Genomic DNA, 22,962 nt, shown 5'->3' with positions numbered 1-22,962 from the left:
TTTTATTATTATGCAGAGCTTATTCTAGCATAATGACAACATACAAGTGGTGCAGAAGTTGAAATAAACATAATGGAAATATGGTATTTTCTCCTTGGTTAATGTTGCAATTGGTTATATCATGCCTCATATACATATCACAGACATAGAAGAAATATATGACATAATCTTTATACGATAAATTGGATTAATCCTAGATCTTTGGCTACCTCACATGCACCTGGCCTACTAATTCGTCTCTGCTTTGTATACACCAAACCTTTGAGCTGCTTCAGTCACTGTTGAAAAGATCTCACAAACACAGCCTGTTGGAGGGAGATTTACTATTTTCTCCCCAGAGGTAGAACTTATTCCCTTACTTTCATAAGTGCTGGAACTAGGGGTGCTGGGGGTGCTGCTGCACACCTTAGCTTGAAGTGGTTTCCTTCATATACTGGGTTTACAGTTTGGTTCAATGGCTCTCAGCACCCCTGCTGTACAAATTGTTTCAGCACCCCTGCTTACTTTCTTCCCTCCCCCTGAAAAAATTACCAGTCCAAGATGCAGACTGGTGGATTTAAGGTCCAGTATCTTTGACCCTCTGTGACAGAGCAACTTGACATTGAAAGTTTGGAGTCTCAGAGAAGAAAAAAACAAGTTTTTAACAAGCAGGGCTTATTCCCCTATTTGTTTATTAGGCCTCCAGTCTAGGTGGGTCAGGGCTCCCCTTTCATGCCAGTGTAACCAGGCTAAGACGGTCCAGTTTCAGGAAAAAGACTATGAAGCAGGCCCTGGGAGGCCTGTCAGTGAAAAACAGGTATTTTTCATTTACAGAGTGGGAAAAATGATGCCTGCCTGTCAATCTTCTTTTTGCAAGGCATGCTGGGAAGGGGAAGACTCTGGGGCCCTATAAAATGCAGACACTTGACAGTCAGCACCTTCTGCTTTCTTGGAGGAGGTCTCTTGTGTGAAAGACCTTCTTAGTTGTATATAGATGATTCTGAAAACTGTCTTACTGACCACTTTGGGTAACTCTTTTATGTAATCTTTTGTCTGGGAGCTATTGGGGATCTCCTGCAAGGTTGCTGAGTGCCCTTAACTCCATTTGCGGTCGATGGAGCCCATGAGATTGGACCCCTTGAGACTGCCAGACCAAAGAACCCCCGGCTCAATTTCCTAGTGAAAAGACTGTCTAACTGACAGATCTGAAAATTTAACTCAACCTGGGATCTGGGAGTCAAGCTGGATCTTTCCTGCTCATATGGCCATCCTCAATAATAATGATTTCACAGGCCACCTCTGCAGCTTCGCTCTGTGCAGAGGAATTGTGCACCTGTGATGCAATTGTTTTCAGTGGAGTTATGGAGCTGTAACTGTCTTCTGTGTGATTGCGGAGGTATAAAATGAGAGCACAATCAAGCTCTTCAGTTGGAATTTGCTCTACAGTTCTATTGATGCCCAAGTAGGAATGGAATCCAGCTCACTCTTTTAGGTGAGCTGGTTCTGCAAGGTAAACAGGAGTAAAAATTTTATTTAAAGTCAGCAGATACAGCTCTCAGTACATGCAGGGGGAAGATATGGTGAGTCAGAAAGTGCCATTTTTCCATACTCGCTTTATAGAGTAGACTCACCAAAGCCTGCTTAATGGCAACGTCTGTTTCTCACAGCTTTTCCTTCCACTAGCAGGAAGTTTTATGTGACTTGCAACTAGCTGAAAATAAAATTGCCAAAGCAGCGGTGTTTGGGGTGTTTATGTCTGTACATGCTCTGAGAGAGAGAGAACTACCTTAGGTTCTATGCAAGAATCAAAAAATTACCTGGATCTAGGCATATAGGACAGAATTACTTCCAGTTATTCTGGAAAGCCTTTCAGATAGGCTTCTGAGTCTAGAGAGCTGCTGGCCCACAAACACGTGAAGGATTAGAAAGGAAATCAAAGTGGGCTCACTGGATAATGGCTTCTAAATTCAAGTCAGCTCTCAATACCAAGCTTCATGTTATAATAACAAAACATCTTTGTGGATGGGATTTTCAGAAGTGCTATGCCCTAGTTTAATTCCACTTTCATTGCCATGGAACTACCACTGACTTCAATGAGAGCAGACCAGACCATAGTGTTGAGCACTTTTGCAAGTTCCACCCACCTTGCAGCTGCAGTTTGCCCTGAGCCTCCTAGCAGAGAAGCCGTTCTGTCCTACAGCAGCGTCAGCCATAGGGAGCTCTGAGACCCATTTGCAGAAGGAAATAAAGTACTCACAAGTGCTAAAATATTAAATCTCACACTTTTAAATGTCAAAATGTTCCTAACCCTGTCTCTGGAAAATACAGAGACTTTTTTCACACAATTTATATTTTTTACAAATCTTGGATTACGTTAAAAATCAAAATTAAGTGAAGAAATTCTGGGGAATGCGTTCATTTTTAAAAACCTTGTTCCTGACTACAGTGAGACTAAAATAAAGAATGATGGATGAAGTTTTGTATGGTTATACATTTCCGGTAACAACATATATGTCAAAACCTTTAGAGTGCATCCAATCTGCTATGGACTTGTGGCTTGTTCTATAAAATGCAGAGCTGGTGGGAAAAATTCCTATTAAAGTATTTTTATGTCAGAATTCGCCAATTTGTCAAAATTGAAACCTTTTTGAGGAGATGGTTTGATTTTGAAAAAATACTGCACTTAGAGTATGTCTGTGTCATGTTTCTGAGGAGAAGAGACCACAATGGCCAAACATAGAAAGTGCCCTTTTTAAAGGGACTGGAGGAAGGTTTCTGAGCCAGCAATAAAATCTGTGACATGTGACAAAGCTGGCTAATTTGCATGAACATCACCCAATATCTTGTGTATATCTTTTTTTTGGTTTGAAACCCTTCTCTTCCTGCTATGGTACATCGGCTGTTCTGAGACACTATGTCACGAGAATGGTAAGATAGCATCTTATCTTACAGGGAAATATGTTTTAGTAAGTTTTAAGAAAAAGATTAGGTAATTACAGTATATGAATAAGAACAGCATTTGCAGTAGACTATGTAAAATAACAGACTATTCTTCTTAGTTTGGGGCACAAATGGCTCACCAGCTGGAGTCAAGAAGAAACGTCCATTGTGTTTACAGTATCACACAGTACATTTATGGGTTTCTTGCTTGCTCTGAAGCAATGAACATTGGCTGCTGTTAGACAGTAAGTTGATATGGTTTGTACTGCTATTTCTAAAATGAATATAAATTAAATGTAATTATTCTCATATGTTCTGTTTCAGGGAAAACTGAGGCTGTAATCAAAAACTTCAGCCCACACTACCAACGCCAGTATGCTGTTGCTTTTTGTGAGCACATACAAAATGAACTGGAACAGCACCAAGACTTCCAGTCTCAATTCCTGAAAACCAAGGTAACATGAGATCTTAGGGGAATCCTAGGTTCTATGATGTTGCCTGACAGCTCTGCTCTGCTAGCACAGAAACAGCCAGACCTTATTAACATAGCTATCTTAAATATACACAAAATGCACTCTGAAACTCAAGATTATATCTGTAATCAAGAGGCAGAATTTCAGAAGTGCTGACCACCCGCAACTTCAGTTAAAGTCAGTGAAAACAGCAGATACTCAGGACCTCTGAAAATCAGGGCCAAAGTATCCTAACTGTGACATATAGTTAAGAAATAAATAATGTATTTCCATTTTCCTTACTTATATTTTTGGATATCTTTTTAATGGCCTGTAAATTTGGACACAAAACATCTTGGGTGCATCTCTCTCTTTTACAGTTAAACCCATGTTACCAGATGTGCCCTTTACTTTGGGGTATGCTCATTTATTAGGGTTACTCTTTGATGTGTGTGGGGGGGGGAGTTCTGTAATTCTGTTAATGTACTGCTTATGTCACTTGTGTGTTCATGTGGAGCTCTACTCCTTACAGCTGCTAGTCCCCTCCCAATGGAGCTATCCTGCACTACCTAGGTTCCCCAGGACTGGGTTCCTCCAGCCCTAGAACTGGATGAATATGCGCGCACACACACTAACAGAGCAAGTCTGAGCGGACCAGGTTAATCAGCACTCTCAAGCTGATCCCCTCATATGTCCCGGTACTCAATGGGCTGGGTTAAGCAGCACCTTCAAGCTGTCACCCTTATGTGCCCCTGATCTCAATAGGCTGGGCTGAGCAGCACCTTCAGGTGCCCACCCCTTATGTGCCACAGGTGTAACACATCCCTATCCCACTTTCATGTCACAATTGTACTGGCAGTAACCCACTTGATGAGCAAACCCCACAGTATTTTTGAGCGCTACAGGGATCTTTAGCTTAGGTAAAAGAAGCGTTGCTGGAGAGCAAATGGGGGAAGCTAAAAACACAAAAGAGTAAAGTTCAGAGAGAGAGAGAAGCAACCAGCTTAACCATAAAAGTTATTTATTGAGTAATAGTGATAACTACACAAGGAGGGCTAAACAAACTTAACATACATTATTAAAGGTATAAATAAGGTAGAAAGGAAAACAGAGAGAGAGAGCATTAGATTTGTTTATGGGTAAACTGATGACTTAAGGGTTTTATTTAGGCTAGACAATAGGAGCTGATCACTCTTGGCTACGGGTGGTGTTTTCTTCCAGGGAGTTCACAATACAACTAGGCTGCTTCAGTATTTTGGATATCGATCAAGGATTTATTACTAGAATTGGTCTGATAATGGCTGAGCTGGGTGTGTGCAGGCGTATGTTCATTAACGTGTGGAGCAGAGATTTCCATGATGCAGTGTGTCCCTGCTTTTCTGATCCCAGAGTTCAGTGCAGTCTCCATTCTGCATGCAAATTGAGATGTCTCCCCATCCCATCTTTCATGCAGATGAGGCTAGGGGAGTTGTCTCTGTATTCCATTCTGTATGCTAATGGAGATGTCTTAATCTTGTCACCTTTGTCAGGAGTAGTCTAGGTGTGTCTCCCATCTGCCCTTCATTGCTCTATGCAAGCCTTCTCTCTGATCGGTTTTGGTTCAAGGTGGGGGGTGTCTTTCACGAGTCAAACTGGATACTGTGCCCTGGTTCCCCAAAAACACAGAGCTGACTGGTATCACCCATGTATGTTTAAAGCTATGGTGTGTGCATGATTGGATAGATCTGTAACGAAGTTGCAAGTGCAGATGCAATTAGCATCCCAGAACTGTTTTCTTTTTGCACACGGTAGAAATGTTAAAGGTGTGTATAAGTGTGACTTCTATTGCTGTGTTTGAGGCCTTTTGAAAATTTGGCTCTGTTTTTTAGTTTACACATCAAGTAACTTGTATTACGTTTTGGGGAAGAGAATATTTTGGAATAAGAAAAATACTGGTATGCAGCATACATTTCAACAGGGGTCAAATTTGGTGGGGAGGGGAGGAATAGTGGGGCTCTGACCACTTGCCAAGTTTTGTAGGTATCTCAGGATAAAGACAATACGTTATGGTTAAGGCCAAGAGTCTGTCACAGAAGTCACGGATTCAGTGACTTTCCATGATCTCCATGACTTCTGCAGCTGGCAGGTGGCTCTGACCCCAAGGCCAGCTGCACTCCCCCCCACTCCCCATAACAATGGCGGTCCTGGGGCTCCTCCTGCCAGCAGTGGCTGCCGCAGTCCAGGGCTGCACCCCGCCAGCAGTGTCGGTGACAGTCCTCATCCGTTGGGGCCGTCCTCTGCCAGCAGCGGCGGTCCTGTGCTGTACCCCCCAGCACCAGCGGGTGCCCTAGAAGCATCCCCAGCACCAGCAGGCATCTCAGAGATGTCCCCAGCACCTGCCGGTGCCCCAGAGGCCCCCCCAACACCAGCAGACACCCCAGAACTGCCACCCTCCCCAGCACCAGCGAGTGCTCCAGAGTCCCCACACCAGAGCTGCAGCTGTGCCCCTGGAGTTCCCTAGAACACCAAAAGTTTAGTCAGGGGTATATAGTACAAGTCATGGCCAGGTCACGGGGACGTGAATTTTTGTTTCTTGCCCGTGAACTGCCCATGACTAAATCTGAGCCTTAATTACAGTGGAAGTTTCTGTGGGAGAGTTAGCCAAATCTGTAAACCATGCCTGCAGGATTCCATAGGAAAGGCCAACACATGTCAAACTAATTCATGGAATAATCTAAAGAAGCATGCATGTATGGTTTTGATAAGGGAACGAAATGCAGAGAAATTGACCTTAATTGAGAGATGGGTGCTCACCTAAGTATTTCACTTGATTTGGCCTGAAATCACAAGTCCTCGCCTTGAGAGGTGTGAAACCTCATAGTTTATACTGCTTATGTGGGTTGGCTAGGCAAAGAGCCAGCACTCAAACACAAGCATTGCCCTTCGAAAAGATATATATGTAATAGCGACAGCAAAGCCAAAAAAAGTATAAATGAAAGAAACGTGAAATATTTTATGCCCACAGAATTGATTCTTTCAATCATAAAGTTAGTCTCCAAAATAAAATGGTCTTTTAACATGTAATGGAGAAGCACCTGGGAATAATGGGCCAGCTCTGCTGCAGAACTGACATATAAAACAAAAGATAATTAATGAATTTGCTAATCTTACCACCATGAAAACTGAAAGGTTAATAAGAACTCCTCTACCACAGAGATCTAGAAATAAGTTTTGAGAGAATTAGGCCCACGAGCGCCCGACCCTCTGAAGCCATCTGAATTCAATTACCTGGGTTGCATCTACTTGATTCAAACAGATGAGCCTAATCCTGAGCTTCAAGAGAAGGCCCAAAGAACCCCCAGATGGTCCTTGCTAATATGCCCTCTGGAAAATTTAGAAGGAAAACCTTCAAAATAGCCAGTATTTGTGCAAAATGCTTTCATATCTGGTCACTTTCTTTTCAGCCCCCTGTGGAATCTGGGATGATCTTATATGAAGCAGAGTTGTTGCATTTTGCTGAAGATCTGAAGAAGTGGAAGGAGAGATATATTGTGATCAGGAATGACTATGAAGTGCAGAGCTTTGAGAGCAAAGAGGTAAAGTTGCTCTAGGGTGACCAGATGTCCCAATTTTATAGGGACTGGCCCGATATTCAGGCTTTGTCTTATATAGTTATCTGTTATCCCCCCATCCTCTGTCCCAATTTTTCACACTTGCTATCTGGTCACTCTAAGCTTCACTCTCACATGTTACTGCTCCCGTGTGGAGTTGGTAACATGTAATTGGGTCTGTTGCACCTCATTCTTTCTGTTCGATTTTAAAAAATTACTGAACTCAATATTCTGAAACTTGTGGATAATCTGAATAGGAGTGGATTCTAGGTTAACACAGATGCTGTTTTATTACAAATGGATCAACTTCTGTCCTCAGATCAGCAGGTGCAACATCCATTAAGCACTTTTCATTTATCAAATGTTTTGCAAGTATTTACAATTAATCTTCACAAGACTTCTGTCTTCCCCATATATATCCATCTATCAACATTTCTAAGGTGTCTATCACTGTAGTACCAAACCGGTGTTTCTGGAACTGCAATTTAACTGGCAATTTATCTGCTGATTCCCATATACCACCGTGCAGCTTTCTGTTTAGCTGGAACGTTGGACCTGCAATAGTGCCGATGTCCAAACTAGTTTTAGCCATCAGACTAAGTAGATATAGCTTGAAAGTTTCACAATGCCAGATAAGCAGTACCGAAGGGCCATTTTTGTACGCATTTTGCTGACCTTTTTACACTTAAACATTATTCAGATTTGATGCTTTCAGGAAATAGATCTGAATTTAGCCCACCAAAACTGCTGTCTTTAGAGAGGATCTATGAACTAGTTCAGGGGCGGGCAAAGTTTTTGGCCTGAGGGCTGCATCAGGTTTCCAAAATTGTATGGAGGGCCAGTTAGGGGAGTCTGGGCCTCCCCATACAGCCAGGCATGGCCCAGCCCCCGACCCTATCCAACGCCCCCTGCTTCTCGCCCCCGATGGCTCCCCCTGGGACTCCTACCCCATCCACCACCCCCTGCTCCCTGTCCCCTGATCACCCCTGGACCCCTCACCCCTGACTATCCTCTGCTGCCCCATCCAACCCCTCCTCTCATTCCTGACTGCCCTCCTGGGACCTCTGCCCCCATTCAACCCCCCTGTTTCCCACCCTCTGACTGCCCTGACCCCTATCCACATTCCTGCCCCCTGACAACCCCCCCCAAACTCCCCTGCCCTCTATCCAACCACCCCGCTCCCTGCCCCCTTACCGCGCTGCCTGGAACACTGGTGGCTGGCGGCGCTACAGCTGCGCTGCCGAGCTGGGCCAGCCACGCACCGCGCAGCACAGAGCACCGGGTCAGGCAGCCGTGCCGCCCGGCTGGAGCCAGCCACGCCACCGCGCAGCACAGAGCACCGGGTCAGGCCGGGCTCTGCAGCTGCGCTGCCCCAGGAGCTCGCAGCCCCGCCGCCCAGAGCATTGCACCGCCGGCACAGTGAGCTGAGGCTGCGGGGGAGGGGGAACAGCAGGGGAGGGGCCGGGGGCTAGTCTCCCAGGGCCAGGAGCTCAGGGGCCGGGTAGAAGGGTTCCGCAGGCCAGATGTGGCCTGCGGGCTGTAGTTTGCCCACCTCTGTACTAATTCCATGTAAATGAATTGGGGATATGTTATAGGCTGAGACTACCATTTTTAAAATCTTTATTTTGATCTTTCTCTCTCATGTACCTTCCCCACCAGGCATATCAGAAGGGAGTCAGCCCTAAATATCGTATTCTTCCTGCAGGAGGCAAAGTACTGACCTTAGAAGAAGATTACAATTTGCTGTCTGATAAGCATTTTCCAGACCCAATTGGTAAGCATTGTCAAAAACTGAAATGCGATATTTCAACTTTTTTCCACAAAGTCTTGTTTTTAGACCTTGAGGCTATGTTTTAAGCAACGTAACAGAAGATGGGTGCTCCATGTTTTCCATTATCGAAACATAATTCCAGAAGACCACACACTACATGCTATTAATTAATGAATAAGTACTGGATACTTGTTGTCGTGCTGTCACTACAAAATAGTTTTGTGAACTGCACAAAGCAAAACCACAAGCAGACTAGAAAATACCTCTTCCATATTTTACTTATCCCCATCATTGGATGTCAGTTGTTTCCCTTTAAAGGCACTTGATTGGGTGTCCTACACACAAATAGAAGGGAAGTTGTTAATTGTAGATACAGTGGAGTCGCATCAGACACACATTTTACTTACGCGAATTCAACTATACGCGCTCAACAAAAAAAAAGAAAAATAACAATAACTTGCAGCAGTGGAGTCGATGGGAGAGTGCTCGGGGGTCAATTTATCGCGTCTAGACTAGATGCGATAAATTGATCCCTGCTGGATCGATCGCTGTCCACTGATCCGGTGAGCATCTCTCTGTGCTGAGTGTGATTCTAGTGTTTAAAGATACGTATTTTTCATACAACATGCCCCCTAAACACAAGCCAACTACTTCATCTGGTGCTCAACCGAAGAAACAGCGATCTGTTCCAATGCTGGAGGAAAAACTGGCTATGTTGGACTTATTGAGAGACGGTATGTCGGTCTCCAACATGGCACGTAAATATGGCTGCAACGAATCTAGCATCCGTGGCATCAAGATTCAAGAGAGAGAAATTCGTCAAGCTGTGGCATCGAGTGCTCCAATAACTGCTAAGGTGACGAGCCAGGTGTGTGATAAGACTTTAGTGAAGACTGAAAAGGCATTAAACTTATGGCTGGAAGACATGAACCGTAAACGGGTGCCTATCAATGGCAACACGTTGCGAGAAAAGGCTCTTAGCCTCTATGCGCTGTTCAAACCTCCTGCCGAAGAGGAACAGCCTTCTGATGAGAAGAAATTCAAAGCCAGCCAGGGTTGGTTTAACAGTTTTAGGAACCGCTTCAACCTCCAAAACGTGCAGACTACTGGTGAAGCTGCATCTGCCAATGAAGAGGCAGCAAAAGCTTACCCTGAACAATTAAAGAAAATCATAGAAGAAAAGGGCTATCATCCGGAACAAATTTTTAATGCTGACGAGACTAGGCTCTTCTGGAAAAAAATACGCAACCGCACTTACACTTCGAAATCAGAAAGACAAGCCCCTAGCTTCAAAGCAGCTAAAGACCGTGTGACTATGTTGTTTTGTGGCAATGCAGCTGGGCATTTAATAAAGCCAGGCTTGCTCTACAGGGCTGAAAATCCCCGTGCCCTAAAAGACAAGAACAAAAATCTCCTGCCTGTGTTCTGGCAATCAAATAAAAAGGCTTGGGTGACGGCAGGATTATTTCTGGATTGGTTCTACAGATGTTTCATTCCGGAGGCCAAGCAGTACCTTGAAGAGAAAGGACTTGACTTTAAAGTGTTGCTGATCATAGACAATGCTTCTGGCCATCCTGAGGCACTCCGGTTTGCGCATAACAACATTGAAGTAGTCTTTCTCCCTTTTTTATTCTTTCATTCTTCCGTCTCTCTCTCTTTTTAACTATACGTGATTTTCGCCTCACGTGCTGACTTTAGAACCTAACCCCTGTGTAAGATGCGACTCCACTGTAATAGCTCCACATTATTTTGTATTGCTTATACACCACAATGATTTTTCCTCCCATGAAAATGAAGAAAGCTCTAAATCTAAGGGGCCAGATGTGGATTGGAACAGCTGAGGAGGGGGATAAGGGACACAGGTGTCTTTCCATCACCTTTCTGACCTCTAAGTCTTTTCAGTGCTGCACTAACTTGTGACTGTTGGCCCAGGATTGCCAGAGGCAGCATGGTCCTGGAATACCTGCTAATATAAATAAATAATAATAGTAATCATACAGCAGCGTTAGGCCATCTGGGGACTCTTCTATACAAAGAGTTCCTAGCTGCCTTTTTCTGGCAGGTCTGTCCCCTTTGTGCCAGTCAAAGATCTGGCTTTGTGAGTTTAACATCTTTACTCCAAGCAAAGTCTCTAAAGAGACTGTAAATGGAATTCCCAGTTGCACACTGCGAAGCATAGATACAATGACTTTTATTCTACTTAACTATAAATGGAGTTCTACAATATCTGTGTGAACAATAAGCCAGTCTAGATGTTTTAAGGGACCTTCTTTGATCTGTCCAAGAGCACAGAATTCACAGAGCTTTTAGAAGATAGTGCATCAGGGCTTAAATGGAAGGAAAAGTGGGGGTAAGGAAATGCTTAAATGGAAGGAAAAGTGGGGGTAAGGAAATGCACACTCTTCCTTTTTGTTAAATATAATTTGATCAATACATTATACAGAGGAGACAGTAGGGAAAGAAATGAGAATTCCCCATGCTTAATTTTTTTTTACCATGAAAGCCCTGCTGCCTACCTTTCATAATCCATCTAAAATTATGATTCTCCAAGGTGCCTAAACTTTGCCCATTTGAGGACTGTATCTAAGTTGAATACAAACAAATGCCTCTGTAATATGGAAGTGCCACCTGCAGAGATTGCAGGTCCAGGCATGCAATGCTGCAACCTGATCTGAATGACCATTTTCTTGGATCAAGAAGACGTGTACTTTTCCTAGGACAGACCTCCATGATAAAGAAGAAATATTATTTGAGAACCTTAATGGATTTATTTCTCCTATAGCTTTAATCACAAGGTAAAAATGTTTTTTAAACTGGCCGGAAAAGCCCAGAAACTTGTTTTAAACCAGATATTTCTATTTATGTATGTATGTATGTATTTATTTATTTAGCTTCTAGTGAGAAGGAAAATGCCCAGGCATTTGTTCTCCTGCCAAAAGAGTTTCCAGTTTACCTGTGGCAGCCCTACCTCAGACACAGCTACTACTGTTTTGAGGATCCAGAAGCTCAGAAACAATTTAGTGCAGTGCTGAACGACTGTGTCAGACACTTAAACCAAGGTAAGTACAACAATGGCTTCCTGTTGTGTACCCTTACTTGTGGTTAAGCCTGATTAGCCTACTGTAAGATCCATCTTGTGGAAAAATAAAATATTATGGGAGTCCCATTCTCTTCTCGGAGGTGCTTCCTTGTAAGTGCCTTGAGTAAAACCTATATTAATGTAGATCATTTTCTTTCAGTGCTACAGCTAAATCTGGTTTAAGTTAAGCTATATTTTAGCAAGTACAAGCACGTTACATTTTAATAGGATTCAAGCAGTTATTCAACATGGCTTTTAATAGTTTAGTGTGCTTGGATGCAAAACACGTTAGCCTCTTTGAAATGGTGTTCCAATCCCTCATGGGAATTTAAAACCTGTACCATAAAATAAAACCATCCAAAGAGTTTATTGGACTCCTACTGTATTATGTATACATGGTCTACTGGACATATGATGTATGCTGGCAGCAAGATGAGAATCTGATGCATGCTATTTAACAGTGTTTTAACACTATAAACATTTTTGCTCAAATGTTATAGAAATCATATGTTAGTGATCATATTGAGATAATTATGGTGCATCAATGATGGTTAGAATTTGTTTTCTTTGGGGGAAGCTCACCCTTCCGCTGATGGCAGTGCAAGGGCTATGCACCAATTAAGACCTCCCGGTAGAACCTGAGTGGTGCATTCACTCTCTGATTTTTCTCAATACTTGGGACTAAAAGGCTTTTTTAAAACTATGAGTTCACTATGAGTATAATTGGTGGGAGTATTTTTTTACATTGACTTCAGTGGGAGCAGAATCAATACCTGCAAAAAAGAAATGATTTAAAATCTTCGAGATAGCTGTACTGAGGTGGGTATCCAAAGGGAGTGAGTGCCACATCCAAAGGATTACTATATCAAATGCTTGTTTACTTGTTGTTCTAGGTTGTAAAGATAAAACCCCGGGAAGATGGCTGGGGCCAAAGCACAGATAATGGTCAGAGCAAGACTTAATGAATAATGATCAAATATAGGCAGATCCCTCACTGTCCAAAAACTAAACTGGATTACCTTAAAACGTAGCAACTGCTCTCTTAAAATAGGCAGCCACTGAAGAGAAAATAGGGTCCACATTTGTCTATAGGGCCTTTATTGCATCATGCCTGAAAGTTCTCTCTTGAAAGTTGTGCTTGCTTTGCAATTACAACAAAAGTAAAATGTTGGCTGGTTTACAGTGAGGTGTCAGTTGAGGATACTTCTTAAAGGCTTGCTGAAAAGATGAAGAAGTCCTGACCTCATCAGTTTCATAAGGAGTTCTTAGAGCTGCTAATGGTTTTCATAGGGCAATATTAAGAGGTTTCAGTATTGTCCAGGGGTCGGCAACCTTTCAGAAGTGGTGTGCCGAGTCTTCATTTATTCACTCTAGTTTAAGGTTTTGAGTACCAGTAATACATTTTAACGTTTTTAGAAGGTCTCTTTCTGTAAGTCTATAATACATAACGAAACTATTGTTGTACGTAAAGTAAATAAGGTTTTTAGAATGTTTAAGAAACTTCATTTAAAATTAAATTAAAATGCAGAGCCCCCGGACCAGTGGCAGGATCCGGGCAGTGTGAGTGCCACTGAATCAGCTCACATGCTGCCTTTGGCACGCGTGCCATAGGTTGCCTACCCCTGGTATAGTCACTATTGAAAAATTTCAGCATTTAACAGCTTCCATGTAGTGCTATTGAAGACCTCAGTATTTCTATATATTTAAGATGAGAAATAGCGGCAGTATCTCAGCTACCACTGTTTGGTAATGGTTGGTAAAAGTCTAAATTCTAGTGGTGAATGTATGTGAAGTTTCCACTGCATAAACATTGGCTGAAGGTACAATATTATTGATTTATTTTTTCTGCAGGAACCCTTCTGAAAATATTAGGGTATTGCATGTTAATGATCCAAAATACTGCAGCTTACAGGAACAATTACGCACTGGGTTTTTTGGGGGGCCATTAGTGCACAATACTGCAGATATTTTCTCATGAGAAAACTTTCCAACCTCCAGAGCAGAGGCTGTCATTCCCTCTCCAAATGAGTTTTGACCGTTAGTATCTAAAGAAATGACCAAGGGACAAAAATGTTCATTTAACAGCAAAAGACAGCTTCATTCCTGTCTTCATTCAAGGCTCAGTCCCACTTCTCACTTACTGAGATGTATATTGCAACGTGTTTAACTGATTTTTTTAAGATACGCAACTGTTTGCACCCATGAACTCAATGGTGGTCATAGGCAGATGCTACCTTTGCAGTCACATAAACCCATGAACACCAGGGGGCTACATGCCTCACCAGTAAATAGATGTCATGGATTCTCTCAGGGTTCTGCAGCCTTCCTCTAGGGACCAGGTGTGGGTGGTCAGGCCTAATGGTCAGAGTCAGGAGCATGGAACCTAAGCTGGGGTCAGACCGAGGTGCCAACTCAAGGGTCAGAGATGGAGACACAGTCAGGTACCAAGCCAGGGGTCAGAGCTGAAGTCAGCATCCAGGGTAGGTTATAGGAGCAGGGACCTGGAGCAAGGCAGGAAAGCAGGAACCGGGAACAGACCAGGTCTGGGATGAGGAGGGCAGGAATGGACAGGAACAGGCTGGGAGTCAGGGTTGAGGAGTCAGGCAAATAAGCAGGGTCCATAGCACCAGCTAGTCAGGGATTCACCTAGTTGCTCAGACAACTTCCTGTGCCTCTTTCAGGTTTAAGTAGTGCATCTCAGCCAATCCGTGGGGCTGGATTTCTCCCCAACTCAGGAGCTTCATGGCTGGGGCCCTTTGTGAGCTAGAGCTTTGGTAGCCCCCTTTTCTACTGGTTCAGGTGAGCTGCTGAGTGGCAGCCCCAGTGTGAACATTGCCTGGGGATCTAGGGTTCAAGGCCTATGATCCCTCGTACCTCCTTTCTCTTCCTTCCTTGCTCATTTGCAAGCTAGTACCAGATTTAGTAAGACACAAGCAAGAGATTTTTCTCTATTCTTTGGTTACCTTGTACAGATCTGGATAAGCTGCACTTCTCTACACAGGTGTAGATATATTAGTGGCTAAAAGCCTAAAGTAGAGACAACCTCAGTCACAGGAAGCATAAAGATTTACCAAATTAGGGCCAGTTTTATATATGTGAAAGGCCTCTGTTTCAGAGGAACACGTATGCTCTTAGCACTTTCAAGTGTCTTGAAACTATAAAGCTTCAACAAATATTCCATGTATAGCTGCCATCTGAAGCCAATTTCCCACAGCATTCTTAAAAGGAAAGTTTCCCCTTGTGGTTTATAATTCTGATTAGTCTGCTCTTTTAGCTGTGATCATACAATACAAAAGTGCTCCAAACTAAAAAGCAATACTTTGGTTCTACAGCGAGTTACAGAATTCACAATAGGGATAGAATCATGTTTTCCTGGCACTGTGTAAGTCGTCTGTGACTTGGATCTTTGTAAGTTTTTGGATTTTGTTTTCCTTCTTATTGCACAAGTATTAACAGACTTGACAGGGCTTTTGGCAGCCTCCATTCTTAACTTAAGTTCACCACGTGCTTTAGGGGACAATCCTGCACTGGCAGATGATGGGAGTAGGTTACCCAATAGGTCTTTTCCATCTTAATGTGTGTGATTCAGTGTTTTATTATATTTCTCACATTTCAGCTGTTGCTGATATATGTGCCTGATCCATGATTTCTTGCTTGCCTCTCTCCTCTTTCCTGAGGTCAGGCTTTTATCTGATACAAGATTTTTAATGAACACCAAGGCATTTTTACCAAGGCACCTTACATCTGGTTTATTCCCACTCAAGAAACGTATTTGCTAAAAGCAAATCAGAATAAAACATATCATTATTCCAGTAGAAGAGCCCAAACATTAAAAACTAAGTAAATTGTAAGCTAATGTTACATAATTCTTATAATCTTACATGCAGTTCCTTGTGAACACATCATTAACAGAAAATGTTGCACTGACCAGCACCCAAAGAACCTTAACTCTTCCCTTCGAGAAAACATTCCTAACAGTTATTTGTGGGAAGAATATTGGTTTATATGCTTTCTCTCTTCTTTGGAAGTCACGGAATCCGTGACTTCCATGACCTCTGTGACTAAATCACAGCCTTAACAATGACTCACTTAAAGTACTGGACATCAGAATGTCTTTTACTAAGATAAGGAGCATTAGTCAAGGCACCATTCTCCCCAAATCTTCTCAAAAAGTGCTAGGTAGCTTTAACTTTTGCCAGGAGAGCTGTTAGAAAATGGCACCAGGTATCTAGATGCAATGTGTTATCTGAAATTGCCATGCTATTTTCCTGCAAAATGCCATTGGGAATTCTAAAATGAGTTTATAATGCTGTTTTATAGGTGAAAATTCTGTAGTTTGCTTTCTGAAATATTTGTTTTCTTCCAAGACACAAAGTTAATTCCTTCATGCACACTGTTTCTTGTAGAGTGTGGAGCTTCAGTGAGTCAGCATGTCGTCTTGACAAGGGAGTGCTGCTGGATTTCCTTTTCTAAACTGTTTTAACTGTTTCAGCTTTGTTTAATTTTTTTGGTCAGAATTCATAGAATCCAAGGAATAATTACAGTGGGATTTACTGATCACTGTTTCTAGATATGAATCAGCTCAATAGATCATGTTTTCTCTTCCAAAAACCAATTCCTATTGGTGCTGGTGTGTTTGCCCTTCATTTATGCTGATCCATGAGGCTTTCAGGTGATGTGGATCAAGCCTGGTGTTCACTAGGAAATTTGGTTAGTATAACTAGGTCGCTCAGGGCTGTGGAAAATCCATGCCCGTGAGCAACACAGTTAAACTGACCTAACCCCTGATGTAGACAGCACTAGGCTGGCTGGAGAATTCTCCCATCAACCTAGCTACAGCCTCTTGGGGACATGGAGTACTTAAACCAATGGGAGAACTTCTCCCATCGGCATAGGTAACATTTTCACTGAAGCACTACAGCAGCACAGCTGCAGTGGTACAGCATTGTAAGTGTAGACAAGCACTCAGATTTGAAGTAATCTGATTTTCTTCGTTATCAGTGGTTTGGTTACAACTTTTGCACCTTTTCTGAGTCCAATTCAGCTGCAGTTAAAGAATATTTAAAAATGTTGGGAGTGACTGAACCAGTCAGAACCAGCCATAGTACCAAATAAAACCCCCACTTCAGAACTTGCTGTATGCTTTGCTTTTTTGAAGCAGTCTCCTTTGGCAAATTCAAAACTGTTTGAGAAATATGAGTGTAGTAATCACTCAGCGGTAGGGATCAAAATGGGAGTTGCCCAACTAGATCTTTATAACACAGATCTACTTTGTCAGCTTTCTGGATACATCAGGTTTTATTGTGAGGGCAAATCAAATGCAACTTGATGTTAAGCTATACTTGCTTTCACTTCTCTTTTTTTAGTTGTTTTTTGGAACCAGTATATTTCAAAGTCTGTGTCATACTCTTTCTAGTTCCTTTTCCCCACTGCTAATTGAAGTCTCTGGCAAAAGTGACAAATGTCTGATTGGCTTCACCGGTGCAGAATAAATCTCTGTAGCACCAGTTGGTGTGGGAGAGTGGTCAAGGTAAACAGGGCCGTCCCTAGCTATTTTGGTGCCCTATGCAGCCCCCCCCGGGGGGGCTGTGTGGGGCCCCAGGCCTCCACAGGGGGGAGTGGAGGGGGCTGGCCCAAGGCCTCTGCAGGCGGGGGACGGGGGTAGTGGGGGTAGTGGCGGCTGGCGCTCCGGGGCCCTTTAACTCCCCACCAGAGCCCCGCTGCCGCTACCCCAGGGCTTTAAATTGCTGTCTGGGAAAGCCAGTCCCGGTACGGTGCACCTGCTCTTGCCGGTACGCTGTACCAGGGCGTACCGGCTTACTTTTACCTCTGCTCACCAGTAGTTTGAAAGAGGTGGTAGGCTGACTTTAAATTATATTGGTACAATGCCACAAACATGCAAAAAACTCCCTCTACCACCATATCTTTCCTTGTTCCACCAACAGTTTAATAACTAAGGAATGCAGTGGCTTCTTGGGTAAGGTTGCCACCTTTCTAATGGCTGGTAATTGGACCCTGGAGGTCCTGCCCTATGCTTCACCTTTTTCCCCCAAGGCCACACCTCTGCTCTGCTTCTTCCCCTAGGCCCTGTCCCCTTCTCTACCTCCTCTCCCCAGGTCCTGCCACGCTCCACCTCTCTTTTCCACCCCCTTTGGCAGTTGACATTTCACAAACGAAACCTAGACTTTAAATCAGTTAAGTGTTGCAGTGATGAATGCTGCAACACCTAAATACTTTTAAAAATCTGGGCCTAAGGGCTTAATTGAAGCCCACTGAAATTAATGGGAGTCTTTGTGTTGACTTCAGTGGGCACTGGATCAGGTGCTAAACGAATAATGTATCAGGATTAATTTCACCTTCAAAATATTCTCAAGTGAAACAAATGGCTTTGTATACTATGAAAGAGGATTTCTAAAGGAGTTAACGAAATATGACACACAGGTCAACCACAAAACATACTTTACAAAGGAGGCTTTTTCAAAGCCAACAAATTTATCAGAGTAATATTAGGGGGACAGAGTAAAATGGCATAATGGTGAGTCTTGAGAAATTAAGACAGTAATTCTTGGCCTCTTCCCTCTTTTGAGATTTGGTGAATCAGATCAAATTTAACCTTAGAGGCTTTGTTCCTCACTAAGAAGGCATAAAAGTCAGTATCGTCGTTTCAGGGAAGGTATAGTCAAAATGCACTGGAGAAGAAACATTATATTCTGGTTGCAATATTACACAATTATGTCTACTTCATTATTTTCATTCCTTATTTTATATGGCACTCAGAATATTTTCCCAGGATCACTGCATTTATTTTTTTCTTTAAGCAACATTGAAATGAAACACTATTTTTTTCTAGATTTAATTCACATAGAGTTTTTTGTTTTTGTTTCAAAAGTACAAATGAGCTGGGCAAAAGATAGTAGTCATGTGAGAGATTCGGGATCAGGATTGACCTGGGGACTCTCACTCCTTGACCTAGTTGAGGTTGGAGAATGTTAACGTTACACTGAATGCAGGAGTAAAACAGTTCTAATTTTAGTGAATGTATAGCTTCACTCAAGACTTGCAAAATCGCCCACTTGAGAATTTGTGATAAATAACTGATTCAGAAACAAAATGATAGTATTGGTTAATAAACTTGTGTCCTAATATGCGGTGGTGGTGTAGCCATGTTGCTCCCAGGCATTAAAAAGTCAAAATAGGTGAGACAATATTTTTTATTGGACCAACTTCTGTTGGTGAGAGAGGCACGGTTTCGTGTGCACAGAGCTCTTGCTTTTGAGCTTACACAGAGCTCTTCTTCAGCTAGCCTGAAGAAGAGCTCTGTGTAAGCTCAAACACTTGTCTCTCACCAACAGAAGTTAGTTCATTAAAAGAATACTTCTTCACCCACTTTGTCTGTCTTGTATCCTATCATAAATATAAAGGGAAGGGTAAACCCCTTTAAAATCCCTCCTGGCCAGAGGAAAACTCCTCTCACCTGTAAAGGGTTAAGAAGCTAAAGGTAACCTCGCTGGCACCTGACCAAAATGACCAATGAGGAGACAAGATACTTTCAAAAGCTGGGAGGAGGGAGAGAAACAAAGGGTCTCTGTCTGTCTATATGCTGCTTTTGTCGGGGATAGAACAGGAATGGAGTCTCAGAACTTTTAGTAAGTAATCTAGCTAGGTATGCGTTAGATTATGATTTCTTTAAATGGCTGAGAAAAGAATTGTGCTGAATAGAATAACTATTTCTGTCTGTGTATCTTTTTTGTAACTTAAGGTTTTGCCTAGAGGGATTCTCTATGTTTTTGAATCTAATTACCCTGTAAGGTATCTACCATCCTGATTTTACAGAGGGGATTTCTTTACTTCTATTTACTCCTATTTTTATTAAAAGTCTTCTTGTAAGAAAACTGAATGCTTTTTCATTGTTCTCAGATCCAAGGGTTTGGGTCTGTGGTCACCTATGCAAATTGGTGAGGCTTTTTATCCAACATTTCTCAGGAAAGGGGGGGGTGCAAGTGTTGGGAGGATTGTTCACTGTTCTTAAGATCCAAGGGTCTGGGTCTGTAGTCACCTAGGCAAATTGGTGAGGCTTTTTACCAAACCTTGTCCAGGAAGTGGGGTGCAAGGTTTTGGGAAGTATTTCGGGGGGAAAGACGTTTGCAAACAGCTCTTCCCCAGTAACCAGTATTTGTTTGGTGGTGGTAGCGGCCAATCCAAGGACAAAGGGTGGAATATTTTGTACCTTGGGGAAGTTTTTGACCTAAGCTGGTAAAGATAAGCTTAGGAGGTTTTCATGCAGGTCCCCACATCTGTACCCTAGCGTTCAGAGTAGGGGAGAAACCTTGAGACCTAATACTCATTTGTCATTGATTGGCCTGACACAACTGACAGCAGAAAGGAGAACTATTTGACTACTAATATGATGTTATGTGGTTTTAACTTTCCCAGTGTACATTTTGGATTGTGGATGGAGGAAGAAGTTGATAACCACCATTTACTAATTAAAAGCAAATCGTTCCAAGGCTACACGGAACTTAGATCTCTATCACAGTTGCACCTTTTCCTTGCAGTTTTGAAAGAGGCTGCTCTTCCGTTAAAACCACTATTTTACTAGTCCATTGCTGGACCTTCTCCTGTTCTGTGAGAAATCACTTGCTATTGTGGTGCACTTCATGTTATTAAAAATGGAAAAAAAACCTGTACACTCAGTGCTGGTATCTAAAGAAGTCTGACTGAGGGGGGAAAAAAGCTGTTAGTGTAATTCTGAGAGACTCAAAAGTTAGGGCAGACCCTTCAAGATTTAATATTCCCATAGCAGACATGATACATCTCATCTTGATCATCATCATCATGACACAGGAAACCCAATGACTTTCAAAAACACATACCAGTGTCTAGCATTTGACCCTACTTGACAAGATATAAAGAAATATGATTTGATAAGATTAAAGTGCAGTGGAGCTGAATGTACTCTGACTGCTGTGTAGGGAATGTTCATGTACTGGCCAAAATTTGGGAGCAGGGGGAGGGGAGATAAGATGATCTCAGATTTTTTCCATTACAAACCTCTACAGTTCCCATATATTCGATCTGTTTTTCCTCTGAGTAATTACTCAGGCTGGCAGGTGTTTTTCCTCATTTATTTCTGTTTGTCTTAAGTTACATGTTTTTAATTCCTATAATATGCCTCAGCATCTCCTGGGACATAATACAAGATAATGATTTAAACTGTCACTTCAGTCAGGGTTGTAAACAGGAGATATTTAAAGGCTGTGTTGTATGATAAGTGGGCTAGGTCAGGAGAAATGCTGACTTTCCCCAAACATTTTCTTCTCTTTCCCTACTGCTTTCTGCACATCTCAGACTTTCATCCCTTTCCTACCCCTTTCCTCCAAGAGCACGCTCCATCCTTCTCAAAAGCTTCTTATGTACAACACATGATCACCCATGTATAATGCAAAATAGTTAAGTGTCCAGAATGACTTTGGAAAGTATTTTGGAGTCCTTATGCTGCAAACAAGGCAATGTTTCCTGGCAAGAACAGCTGAAGACCGGAATTTTCATGTTGCTTCTGTTAAGTGAAATGATCCAGAAGACATTAGTAAGGAAATTTTAAAAAGCCCATAGTGTGTTTAAAGCCACAATCTAGGATTCTGTGTGTGGATAAAGACCAAGAATAAGACTGATTTAATGCTTCCTGTTTTTGTTGCTCTGCAACATCAATTAGTTCAAAGTACATTAGGATTTGTTTTTGCTTTCCCTCTGACTTTCCTGGTTAAGTGGGAGGTGTACTCCTTCTGAAAGGTCAAGACTCAAGACTATTAACGTGCATAAAACTCACATTGTGATTACATTCTGCCTACTTGACCCTAATATGTTGGAATTTATTTCTTCTGTCTTCAAACTATTACGAGGTATGGTGCACTGCCAAAAAAACTGCCATATTCTACCTGAGAGGTGGCCGTATTTCAATGGCTGGTGAAATTATTCCCCTGTGTATATGTCTGGCTATATCCAGGCTAAAAATTCATAACTTTCAGTGGGAGCCATGTGCATGTCTGTAACTGGAATATGGCAACTAGGTAGTAAAAACATTTTGAGATCCTTTGGGATGAAAGGTTTCAGAGGAACAGCCGTGTTAGTCTGTATTCGCAAAAAGAAAAGGAGGACTTGTGGCACCTTAGAGACTAACCAATTTATTTGAGCATGAGCTTTCGTGAGCTACAGCTCACTTCATCAGATCATCAACATCTGATGAAGTGAGCTGTAGCTCACGAAAGCTCATGCTCAAATAAATTGGTTAGTCTCTAAGGTGCCACAAGTCCTCCTTTTCTTTTTGGGATGAAAGGCATTGTGTAAATGTAAGACTTTATTCTATAGGTATATAACATATTAGTGTTTTTACTCTGAAACACAAAGGCAGTGCTCCCAAGTGCTGGGAGTAACTTGGAATCTCTCTAGGATAGTGAAGTCCAATAAATGCGTGCTTTGTTGTTCTCTGCAGGAACTTGCATTACAAGGCTTCATTTGCTATAAATACAGCATGTTATATGTTATTGCAGGGCTGTATCCTGTTTGGAAGTGACCTCATCTAGTTTCTGTTAGTGGTTAGTGGTCTTTTACCACATGATCTATGAATAATGTGATAGTGTATTGCCATTAGAAAAACATCAGCATTGTATTATTGATGCTTCATGTATCCAAACCACTCTGCTTCATTACTATTTCATGTACTATATGCTGGGTAATAGCATGAGAGCGAGAGAACTCAGTGTTTCTAAAACTAAACTCTTTATGAAGAGAAATATTTACAGAGATGCTGCAACTGCAACTAGTGTTGAAACCATGTGCAAACATGGCTTTCTGGTACTTCCTTCAAACTCTTCCCTCCTGCATATTGTGCTGCTCCTGCCAAGTTCCATACAGGTTGCTACATCTTTCCTTATAACAATTGTTGTTGTGTCTTTTGTGCAAGCATTTGCTGACTTGCTGGGGCCAGAGGTTACTTGTACATAGCTCAGTGTAGGGACATGGTCTTTACCATAAGCCCGTTGCAGCCTGTTAGGCCTCACAGTCTGTCAAGTGTTGGTCCTTGAACCAGTCTCCCACCTTTTCTTTGTGTTTTTGCAGGTGATGGGGGACTTGCTTCAACCCTGTTGCTGCCTT

The 22,962-nt window shown here is 42.4% G+C and overlaps 1 protein-coding gene across 1 annotated transcript in view; it reads left to right on the top strand.

Moving 5' to 3' along the window:
• NIBAN1 (niban apoptosis regulator 1) overlaps positions 1 to 22,962 on the top strand; it is a 127,584-nt gene that overhangs the window by 61,144 nt on the left and 43,478 nt on the right. Inside the window, exons 2-5 of the mRNA XM_073356667.2 lie at positions 3,244 to 3,374; positions 6,815 to 6,946; positions 8,621 to 8,735; positions 11,624 to 11,791. Of these exons, the coding sequence (XP_073212768.1) occupies positions 3,244 to 3,374; positions 6,815 to 6,946; positions 8,621 to 8,735; positions 11,624 to 11,791 (546 nt within the window). The remainder of the gene's footprint in view (positions 1 to 3,243; positions 3,375 to 6,814; positions 6,947 to 8,620; positions 8,736 to 11,623; positions 11,792 to 22,962) is intronic.

The sequence above is a fragment of the Lepidochelys kempii genome, chromosome 8 (assembly GCF_965140285.1).
Source record: "Lepidochelys kempii isolate rLepKem1 chromosome 8, rLepKem1.hap1, whole genome shotgun sequence".
NCBI classification, from domain to species: Eukaryota; Metazoa; Chordata; order Testudines; family Cheloniidae; genus Lepidochelys; species Lepidochelys kempii.
Note: the sequence above shows the minus strand (reverse complement) of the source record. Positions and strands in the feature narration are given on the sequence as shown.